The 10,665-nt window shown below is 37.1% G+C and overlaps 4 protein-coding genes across 6 annotated transcripts in view; 2 read left to right on the top strand and 2 right to left on the bottom strand.

Moving 5' to 3' along the window:
* The first annotated feature begins 20 nt into the window (after positions 1–20).
* On the top strand, positions 21–1,421 carry LOC105133228 (uncharacterized). Its single transcript, XM_011037112.1, has one exon. It carries the CDS (start codon positions 685–687, stop codon positions 1,294–1,296), a length of 612 nt encoding a protein of 203 aa, XP_011035414.1. The 5' UTR covers positions 21–684; the 3' UTR covers positions 1,297–1,421.
* Positions 1,422–2,204: 783 nt separating this feature from the next.
* LOC105133227 (uncharacterized) lies at positions 2,205–5,109 on the bottom strand. Its single transcript, XM_011037111.1, has 4 exons — positions 4,792–5,109; positions 3,826–4,696; positions 3,294–3,460; positions 2,205–2,585 (listed from the first exon to the last, which is right to left on the bottom strand). The coding sequence occupies exons 1-4, from the start codon at positions 4,971–4,973 to the stop codon at positions 2,378–2,380; spliced, it is 1,428 nt and encodes a 475-aa protein (XP_011035413.1). The 5' UTR covers positions 4,974–5,109; the 3' UTR covers positions 2,205–2,377.
* A 129-nt stretch (positions 5,110–5,238) lies between these two features.
* Positions 5,239–7,199, top strand: LOC105133226 (Cwf18 pre-mRNA splicing factor). Its single transcript, XM_011037110.1, has 4 exons — positions 5,239–5,508; positions 6,355–6,487; positions 6,580–6,694; positions 6,873–7,199. The coding sequence occupies exons 1-4, from the start codon at positions 5,348–5,350 to the stop codon at positions 6,932–6,934; spliced, it is 471 nt and encodes a 156-aa protein (XP_011035412.1). The 5' UTR covers positions 5,239–5,347; the 3' UTR covers positions 6,935–7,199.
* Positions 7,200–7,913: 714 nt separating this feature from the next.
* LOC105133225 (uncharacterized) overlaps positions 7,914–10,665 on the bottom strand; it is a 7,168-nt gene continuing 4,416 nt past the window's right edge. For all 3 annotated transcript variants that reach the window (XM_011037109.1, XM_011037108.1, XM_011037107.1), the window contains 4 exons: positions 10,251–10,340; positions 9,253–9,407; positions 8,621–8,797; positions 7,914–8,506 (listed from right to left, as the gene is read on the bottom strand). In XM_011037109.1, coding sequence (XP_011035411.1) covers positions 8,362–8,506; positions 8,621–8,797; positions 9,253–9,407; positions 10,251–10,340 — 567 coding nt within the window. In that variant the 3' untranslated portion in view covers positions 7,914–8,361. The remainder of the gene's footprint in view (positions 8,507–8,620; positions 8,798–9,252; positions 9,408–10,250; positions 10,341–10,665) is intronic.

Genomic DNA, 10,665 nt, shown 5'->3' with positions numbered 1-10,665 from the left:
GAGGCCTTAAATTGGGTTTTCTCAAAAAAAAAAAAAAAAAAGCTCCTTACATTACGACGTTGTTTTTCTTTTCTTCTAGATGAATCTACTTGCAGCACATTTTAATAGTTAGGTCCGAGAGGAGGTACCTTGCCCTTTTTTTTAATTAATTTCTAGGGAGACATGCTGCATATAAAGATTCCTGGAATGTTGAAATTCCAATAAATGCATTTTACTTGGCTGAACTACCTTGTATCAAGAGTCCCATGTGCTATTATTAGGTGCGGAAGGTAAGACCTTCCCTGTCAAAAAGTGCCTTGTTTCAAGCACAAAATCAGAGGTCATACATTACAAGGAACCTCCTCTAGTCAGCTAGCTCCCTCTGCTTGATATAATTATGAAAGGGTTTTATATATTTTCAATGCTTTTGAGGTACAACTACTGGTTTAAGTAAAGAAGAGAGCAACGATGAAAACAAACTCCCAAATCTGCACATAAGTTTTGATATAGAAGGGGAAAAAAGGAGGAGATGAAGAAAGAATTCAGGTGATGGGAGATAACCAGAGAATTCATCCAGCAGTAGATGTGGAAGCGCCACCACTAACAGCACCATTGATGTTGTGAGGTTTGGTAGCATCTGGAAAGGGCAGTTCGAGTCTGAGTCAGCAGTAACCTCCACCGTCATTACGTACCATTCCAGCAGTTATGCAGGCAAGTAAGTTATCACAAACCTCAAGCTGTTGCTGTTGCAAGTGCATATGTTGGACAGTAGGTCTCCTTGTCCTTCTACTAGGGATTGTCGGAGCCACCGCGGGCATTCTTTACCTTGTCTTCAAACCAAAAATCCCCAACTACTCCGTAGATAGCTTGAGAATAAGTGACCTGAGGCTCAACTTTGATATGACCTTATATGCTAAGTTCGATATGAAGATCACAGCAAATAACCCCAACAAGAAGATTGTAATTTACTACGAGAAAGGTGGGCTGCTGAGTGTATGGTACACAAACACTAAGCTTTGTCAAGGTTCAATACCAAAATTCTACCAAGGTCACCAGAACATGACAAAATTGGATGTGAGCTTAACAGGGAAAACACAGTATGGAAGCACTTTAATGAGGACATTGCAAGAGCAACAACAAACAGGACGTATTCCATTGGATCTTAAGATTGATGCACCTGTTTCTATCAAACTTGGGAGGTTGAAGCTGAGGAAGATGAGGATCTTAGGGGATTGCTTGCTGATGGTGAATAGCTTATCTACCAACAATCTGATTAGCATCAAGGCTAGTAATTGCAAGTTTAGATTAAAGCTTTGAATTTCAATGCATGTATTGCATTAGAATTTCTTTTTTCTTTCTATTTTTTTCCCATTTCCCCCCGCTTTCGGCACGCATTTCTCAGTTGTGATGATGATTTTTTCTATATTTACTTTTTTTTGTTTGTAATATCAGTGACTAAGGATATAATTATTTTAGGAAAGTAGAAAATTGTTAAATGGAATGCATGCCGCCTGCATGCTTGCTGGCTGACATCAAACCACCATGCCAAAAACAACTTTTCTGGCTAAGAAAGTGAGCAAAAACCTTACTTCTTACAGTGGTAAGCAGCGTGTTCTTGGAGGACCAGGCACGGAACAACCATGACTAGGTCACAAAATCCAGGCAGTCTAAGCAAAAACCATGACCAGGATCCCACCCATTCTTAAAAAATGACACGCTCTAAACGATAAGACTTGTTCAGAAGAGCACATTCCGGAGGCGACTAGACACAGAGAATTACCATATTAGTGAAAGAATCATGATTCGGTCACAAAAATCCAGCAAGTCTTGAGAAAAGACCCCAATCGAAACCCTACTGTTCTTCAGAATGTCACATTTCAAACTATAAGATATGTTGAGAATGGCGGTGGAGAGAAAAAAATCAGCTGTAATTAACCATATCAACAAATTTGGAACTTCCCAGAAGATGGTCGATATTATTTTCTTGTTTGCACTGGCTAAGACAGCGTTTAATTAAAATTATATACTAAAATTTTTCCCGTTAAATTCTTTCTCCAAACGGGCATAGAGGTTTTCTAAGAATGTTATTGGAGAGATTACAAATTATGGGAGAGATTTCCACATCTAGGCAGTGAGATCCTGCTTATTCTGATGTAATCTTAACAGTGTTGAAATTAATGAACATTACAGTTCTTTAATCACAGACTTCTTATTGTTGTTAGTTGCAATCAATTCCTATTTTTCCTTCAGCATCAATTTCATAGTAAGCCAATTTTTTTATTCTTATGTACTACAGATGTAAAGCTAGTAACTAATGAATAGCTAAACAAAGTTTTGATGCCTGTGATTGCTAACCACAAATATTTTAATTGCTAATCAGTCACACATTTGCATACAGCTAATCACCAGTTAAGGCCCTTGGTCTATGCTCGATGGTGAACAGAGGCATCCCAGTCTGTGAAACTGCCCGCACAAATGCCATATTTGCTGTTAAAGTCGGAGCACGCCAATGGTCACCAGTCCCAAAAACGACCTTGTTCTTCAATGCCAATTTTCTTGTTGTTGGGACGCCCATCATGCGTTCTGAAGGACTATCCAGCACAACCCTATTCCAATTTCTTAGCATCAGTACAGCAAATCACACATGATATCCATATTCCATACATCGAAAAAGAAAAAAGAAAACAACAAAAAAATAAGGAAAGAAAGAAATGAAATCCGGAATTGAGCAAAATATTTGTGGAAATGTGATTCAGTTGGTTTCATGGGATTTATCCTAGGCCCAGAACTACACCAACAGAGTTTACTCACATTCTGTTTTAGGGAGGGGAAAAAGGGCGCGCATTTAGCATTGGAATCCTGGAAACAAATCAGGACACTCTCAACTAAGTTGCGGGATGAGAATCATTTATTATTTATAGTTGATTAAAACGGCTTTAGGAAAACAGAGTTTCATGGATAAATATGTATGATTGGTTGCTATAAGGTTAAAATTGAAGCACAAAAATAGAGTTCAATGGCTGGTTTCAGATCTTGTTCATATTAAAGACTACATATTATATGTACAGCTAAGAAAGAAAGAAGAAGCACGATAAGAAGAGGAATTAATAAGATGGAGGATAGACTGATTAGAAGAAGAAAACCTGAGAGAGAAAAAAAAAAAACTGATTAGAAGAAGAAAACCTGAGAGAGAAAAAAAAATAAAGAAGCTCCAACAACACTAACAGTTGCATGATTATCAAAATCAATTCTCTTGAACCGTTTTAAACTAGATTTGATGGCTTAAGAAAAGAACAATCTGCCAAATAACTTACATAAGGCATTTCAGTATTTTATCCGCTCTAAGCTTCTCATTAGGCCCTCCACACATTGATACCAACTGTTTAAACTCTGAACGAACACTTTCACATATTATGCCTCTCTTTCCTTGTATAACACCAGCCATCTCTGCAAGTATTGGATTCTGAATTTCAGATTTGACCTGGCAAGAGGTTGAGAAAGATTTAGACATTGAAATTGGAGGAAAAAATGTACTACAGTCCATAATGGTCAAAGGAGAAAATTTATAAATTAAAATAGCAACACTCTTAAAGAAATTAATAATGTATCGAACCATTTTAGCACACATCTTACTGCATGCCACTCAATACAACGACATCTGAACAGCTATGATGTCTGCTAACTTAACCGTCCATTTTCAGCTTTGCAATCCGTGCAATATATAACAACTGCTATTTGAACTTCCAGTTGAAATAAAAGCACAAAGATTACACCCTATGTGATATAGATGCTTAAGATTGTACGGCAATAAAGCAGCCAAAAACAAAAAATCAAATCAAATCTTACCTGTACAATCACAAACTCATAATTTCCTTTAAATCGCTTCCTTAATTCATCCTCTGGTGTAGCCAAAAGTTTCTCAGTACAACCATTGCTAATTCCTGATACAATTGCAATTAAGGCTGTTGTATCAAGATTTATAAAATCATCACCATCATCATCTCCAATGAAATCCCCTGGCCCAGCAACATCCACACTTTTAACTTTCATCAATGACAACTTCATCTCCGAAATAAGAGAATCAAAACCATCATCCAAGTTTTCTTTTGTGACCTCTTCCATCATCTCCAGCCCAGTAGGATTAAGACTCAATGACCTCTCAACCCCATATTTTGAACCCAAAACTGTATTTTCCTTTGTACCACCAACCTTGATTTCAAAAACGCATGCCTCTTGAAATGACCTTGCATTTGCAACCACATTAATCCATTCACCACCTTCTAATTCCTCACATAAATCAAAATCAAACAAAGCAAACTCCAATCCAAGCTGACATGCCCCAAATTCTTCTCTAAGCTTCTCGTTAACTAAATCACTAATCCCGTGTGAGAAAAACAAAACAATAGAGCAAGGTTTCATTATCTGAGTAGATTGAGCAGCACCCAAAACTTGTTCAAGTCTAAATTTTAAGCCTTTACTACTTTTACCCTCTCTAAACCAAGAAACATATATTGGGTTCCTATCAGAAACAATAATCCAAACTGGGTTTTTATTAAGAGTACAGACAATATCAACATGAACCGCATTCTTTGTAAGAGATTCAATCTTTTTCCTATTTGGAAGTGATGAAGGAATTGGCTTGCAAACCCGTGAAACTCCAGTTATACAGGGTTGTTGTAGAATGTGAATCACAGCCTCTAAGTGCCCGATATTAACACTGCAAAACAAAAACACGAAACTTTATAATAGATTGTAATATTGGATTTGTTTCAGTGATGAAAAAGTGATGTCTTTTTTGGTTGAAGAGAAAACCTGAGGGGCGTGTGGTGGGGGGTAGAAGTGGAGCGAGAGGAGAGGAAATGGAGCTCAGATTGGGCTAATTTGAGGAGAGTGCGTTTGCATGATTCAGTGATGTTGGTTTGAGAAGGTAATTTGTATATGGTTTCAATGATTCTTGAGCATCTCTTTCTTGCTGCTTCTACTTGCTCCATCATCAATCATCAAATACAGACAACAGCTAATCATCAATTATAAGTTAGCACTCTGAAATCAAACTGGTTTCTTTGAAGAAGGAAAAATGGGCTGGGAGTAGTGTTTTACCTTTGCAACATGGCAGTATTTAGTCTGTCTCTGTGTTGGAAAAGGCCCATTTACCATCACGAGCTTTAAAACCCATTTTTAGAATCATGTGGCCCAGTTAAAAGAAAAAGGGTCGGTTAGATTAGATCCATATATTTATTTTTCGAAGCATCCTTTTGGAGCTTAGAGAGGAGGCATAGGAGAGAAAGAAGAGGGAAAGACAGGGATTACATCACTGGCTCAAGGTTAATTTGAAGCATCAATCGTGGAAGGAAGACTGTAAGTAGTAATGGGTTTAGAGGAAGAAGAGTCAATTGAACAAGCAGCAGCAGCCCGTCGTGAGAGGCTTAAGGCTCTCAAAGCTGCTCAAGAATTGCTAAATACTCCTGATGCTGATTCTGCGAAGACCGCCGACGATGACGATGACGACGATGAAGCTGCCCAAGAATCGTGAGTATAGCTTAATATATCACCCTCTTCCCCTTTTTTAACTTTTCTCATTAACCTAACCCCACAAGTTAGGTAATATGTTTTTGTTTGCATAAATAAAGATTTAGAAACTCGTTTGCTTTTTGTGGTTATGTTAATGGTTACTGGTTGGCTAGTTACTTTGTTTATTGTTTATCACTGGATGGGTTGAATACAACTGCTTAGATTGAAGTTATTGTTTCTTTGTCTTAGCTATTGGGATACTTGAGGGGGGAAATTGTACATGTTAGGGAAAAAAGAACAGCTTGGATCTATAATGGTCATGTCTATCCCAATATGTAGCTATTTAGGGAAATACTCTGTTAATGCTTCCCAAAGATGAAATTATAGTCAGTCATCATCTAGGAATAGGATCCATCTAGTCCAGAAGATATTTGATTAGATATGTGTTTTTTTGTTTCCAAGGAACTTTCCAATGACTTGAAAAAACGAAGAAGCAAGTAATTGTAATGCCATGGAACTTATCTAATATAAAGGCAAAGGGTTTTTTGAATCAAAGATCGTCAAGGATAAATGTTTCATTGTGTGAATTAGTTTGTGGTTTGCTTCCCCCTGCCCCCTTTCGTTGTGCAAAGATACAATGAAGATTGTCAATGAGATCTTAGAGATTATGAGACTTTCTTCCTGGCACCACCTTGCTCAGAACAAAACAATGTTCAAATAGAAATCATTAGCATATAGTTAGCTGGTTTTGTGAAAATGTGCTACAAATTTGATATGTTTATGGGTGTTTATGTCCAGTGTGCGTGTGTTAATAATATCATAGAGTATGTTTTAACGTGCACAACTACCTTTTCTTCATTTCAGTAATCCCAGCATGAAGTTCCGAAATTATGTTCCTCAAGACAAGGAGCTTCAGGAGGGTAAGCTTGCTCCACCAGTACTACCAAAGTTTGAAGATCCTGTTGCTGCTGCACCTCCACCATCACAGAAGGAAGAGGTAATTGTTACTTCAAATATCAAGTTTCCTTAGTAGTGGTCTATGTCTTTGTTCTTTCTCTCTTTTTTCTGCTTATTTTTTTGTATTTTTAGGATCCGTTTCTCAACATTGCTCCAAAGAAGCCAAACTGGGACCTGCGAAGAGATGTGCAGAATAAGCTTGATAAGCTTGAAAGACGCACGCAAAAGGCAATATATAAACTAATGGGTAAGTGATTGTGCAGTTTGATTTTGCATGTGTGATGAAATGTCATGCGAAGATTTCAATTGTTCTCCTCCATGATTGCATTTGACCATTTTAAATTATCAAAGAAATTGTCATTTTATTTGCCATTTGCGGTGATGTAACATCCATAACATTTGTCTAATCACTGTCATTTTTGCAGAGGAACAGGAAAAAGAAAAGCAATTGTCTGAGAATGGTGGCAATGGTGTTGTCGAAGATTAGCGGGGGAGTTTTACCAAGAACAGAGTTGTAGTTCATTTGGCCAGCCAAAGCTGCAGCTTCATGAGAGAACTTTTTTACTTTTTCAGTAACGAATCAAACATTACAAAATTGGGAATGTTAGTAACACAGGAACCGATATCCTTCATGTAATGTGCAGTATGGCAACCTAGTTGTATGTTTCTAATGTCCGAGTAAACTTCCCATGCCACAGGCTTTCTGTGGATTAGTTTCTGCTAATTTTAGATTTTTCTACTGTCATTCTCTATATGTTTTTATTAAGTGAAGTGATGATCTTTTTAGGATGAACTTGACAAACGCCACTCAACTATAATGTTATTACCAAACAATTTTTTATATGATTTTTACCATCACTTTCAGACTTTTCTCCATTCAAATTGTATTGTTTTCCTTCTGAAGAGCATTGTCGTTTTGCAGCAAATATTTTTTTAAAGCGATTTTTTTAAAAAAAGTTATTAATTGAGATATTAAAATAGTTTAGTAGCGAAATTATAATTGTAATAATTTTGGTACAAAGTTGGTACTACTGGTATATTTTTATTGTTTGATGTCAATTTATAAGAACTAAAGCCTCGGTTCAATATGCTTTTAATTTTTTTTACTTTTAAATTATTAATTTTTCGTATTTATACATTACTATTTTCAAGAAAAAAAACATTTTACTTCTACTTAGACCCTAAATGTCCAAACACACCCGAAGGTTCAATTATTATTATTGCTGGTACTTCACGGCCGTTCAGATGCCAAAAGAACAATCAGCATTGCGTGTAGGCTACAGGAGCTTGGATTGGAATATTTTTTGCAAGATGGCAATTTTATGGGGCACCTGAAGCTGCTCTTTTGCTGTCAATCATTCATTTAATCTTAACGATGCCATTCTACTGCTGAGATTTGAGAACTTGAAGAAAGCAACATCAATGCTAGTGTTGCTGGAAGAAGTAAAAGCAACGAGGCTACCAAAAGAAAGTAGCAGAAAAATGCTTGCGAAAAAATGATTGTCCTTATTTCTTTCCCACGCCATTCATTCTGTGCACACAGATACACCAGCTGCAATCAAATTTACACGCCGGCTTTCTATCAAACTAGACAAATTTTGCTAGCTTCAAGTTCAATGAGATGAACGGCATACGGTTATTCTGGTGTTGGAAAAGAAAATCAACCCTTTTCAGGCAATATCCAATTTTCGCACAACAGGAACTTGTACAGAGCTCTACTGCATGATAACTCACAGATCTTTGACAATGAGAGAAGATAAAAGGGTGGGGGGTAAAGAAGGCGGGAAGCAGGGTGTGCTGAAAGTAGATTTGGCACCCAATGGAAGAATGGTTCACTTGTTGACTCGCCCTTGTCTCTAACAATTTTGAGGCCACATGTGCCTATCTTCTCTGGAAATGTAGTATGGTTTATCTTCACTCGCTCCTTAGATGGTTGGAGCTGGCTTGTCCAGCAACTACATTCTCCTCGTTCCAGGAAGAGTCAACTGGAGGGAGCTGAAAGTCATCAGGTTTCAGCGCCAGAGCAAAATCAGGCAACGTTGGTGCTGTCTCCATGATTCTGCAGTCAACATCACCAGAACCTCAGGTTACAGGATCATGTAATTTCACTTATTAACCAAGCAATTTCGAAATAACTTTAACCTAAAAATCACCTAATAAAAGAATCACTTACTTTTCATAGGAGTATAGATCACGGTTTATCCGCACTTTGCTAGAAGCATCTTTTGGAATTTTGTCAGAGAGGTACTTCATGGTTCCCCAAAGTGGCGGGGGTTTGCGCACTTTGCTAGAAGCATCTTTTGGAATTTTGTCAGAGAGGTACTTCATGGTTCCCCAAAGTGGCGGGTTTCTGCATCAAAATGAATTGAAACTTGAAAAGGAGATGCAAAAATTTCAATTAAGTGAAGGCCTATATCACTACAGAACATCTGAAAGCATCGCACACCTACAATTCAATAAAAATAAATCACATAATTTGGAAAACCATGTCCTAAGATGCAAAACCCATGGAACCAGCATGGCCAAACAATACCAATGCCATGGATATACCAAAAGGTTAAGGCATTGATAGCCAAGACCATTAGCAATCGTTTGAATTTTTTACTAGTATCATGCAGTAAGATCAGGAAACAAATATGCTAATTTAGTGAAGATCAATACCACCGAAAAAATCACATTAAATTGATATTATGAAGAAAAAGCTATACCATAAAACAAAGATGAACGAGTATACAATGCATTGCCCATCACAGAGAGACACCTTATGAAGGTCCTAAGCAGGAGGGACTTTAATAGATTTATTACCTTGACAATGGAGAAGCCGCATTGAATGCCTCACATGCCCTCTTACTTTCTTTAAAATACTCATCTGCAGCTTGCAAGGCAGCTACAGCCATCACATGAGACTTCTCTGTGTTCCCCTCATCAAGGATTAAGCCATGATAATAGTATGCTGCAGCCTGGTATGGTGAAAGAATATTATTAAAAGAAAAGTTTGATTGAATGTCAGCGATATAAAATGCAAATTACAAGAGACCAAAACAGTTAGAAAGATTTTTTTATTTTTTATGAGAAGTTGGAATATCATTACAAGAAAAGTTAGAAAGGATTTTTTAAATGAAAAGAAAACATGCTATCTAAAGAAAAATATGATTACAGTAGAGATTGAGCTACAAAGAACAGGCCAACAAATCAGTGGCTGGAAAACCTAACCAATATCAGCCTACTGATCCAAATTGAAATTAGTCTTGTGGCATGGGAAGGTCAAATGACATCAAGAAAATTCATTTTTGTTATCTGCTTGCTCGTGTGTGTGTGCACATGTCAATGGAAGATTCGGACAAAATGGCGAGGTGCTACAGATCCTGTTTGATCAAAACCATTTTTTAGAGCTCAAGAATCACGAGAAATTATGTCGGGCTCCATGAGGTTAAAGTAAAGTGCAATTTGAGATTGGTGAAAGCAAGTGCAGTTTCATGAGTGCAAGTCAGCTTGATTTACCAATTAGTTGATCATTGATGTGGAAGAAAGTGAAACTAGGAAGCAAAGAAGCAAGGTAAGAAAAAGAGAGGAAGTTAGTCAAGTTCATTGCAGTTATATTCCAATACCAATCAAATAGTTAGTTCAGTTTTCAGTAGTTCATCTTTTCCATGCAACTTAGCATAAGGAGAATACATACTATCATTTTCATAATTTGAGATCCAAAAGCAATAGTTATACCAAAGACAGGAAGGACAGTTTTTACTGTGAATGACAACAAAATACTGTGAGGAAACAAAGGAATGAAAGCAATTCTTGTATACCTTTGCTTCCACATATTTCCACTCTATTAAGAGTCGGTGCTTCTCCCCCCATCCATTTGCTAATGGAAGATTCATTATATTATCTTGAGCCTGTCAAGAAAGCAGTAAAGGAAAGCAAGTTATATTCCGTATCTGCAAGATAGAAATTTCTAATTCAGTATATGACGTAGGAACAGTGTAAAATTAGAAAAAACAGGAAACATGTTCTTACAGGATGTCATTTATTGTAGACCAAGAAGAGAAAGGAAGGAAAGGCTAGGATTTTAAAGTAAAAAAGGGGACAGTCAGTAAACGCAGAGCACTTCTCTCTAGTTTAGAGACAAATGTATTTACACATTTGCTAAGAAAGTGGGATTGATGATGTAACCAAAGCGACGTTGAAAAAACAAGTATAACACCCCCCCCCCCACAAAAA

The sequence above is a fragment of the Populus euphratica genome, unplaced genomic scaffold (assembly GCF_000495115.2).
Source record: "Populus euphratica unplaced genomic scaffold, PopEup_1.0 scaffold110.1, whole genome shotgun sequence".
NCBI lineage: Eukaryota > Viridiplantae > Streptophyta > Magnoliopsida > Malpighiales > Salicaceae > Populus > Populus euphratica.
This window is presented reverse-complemented; position numbering and strand designations above follow the sequence as displayed.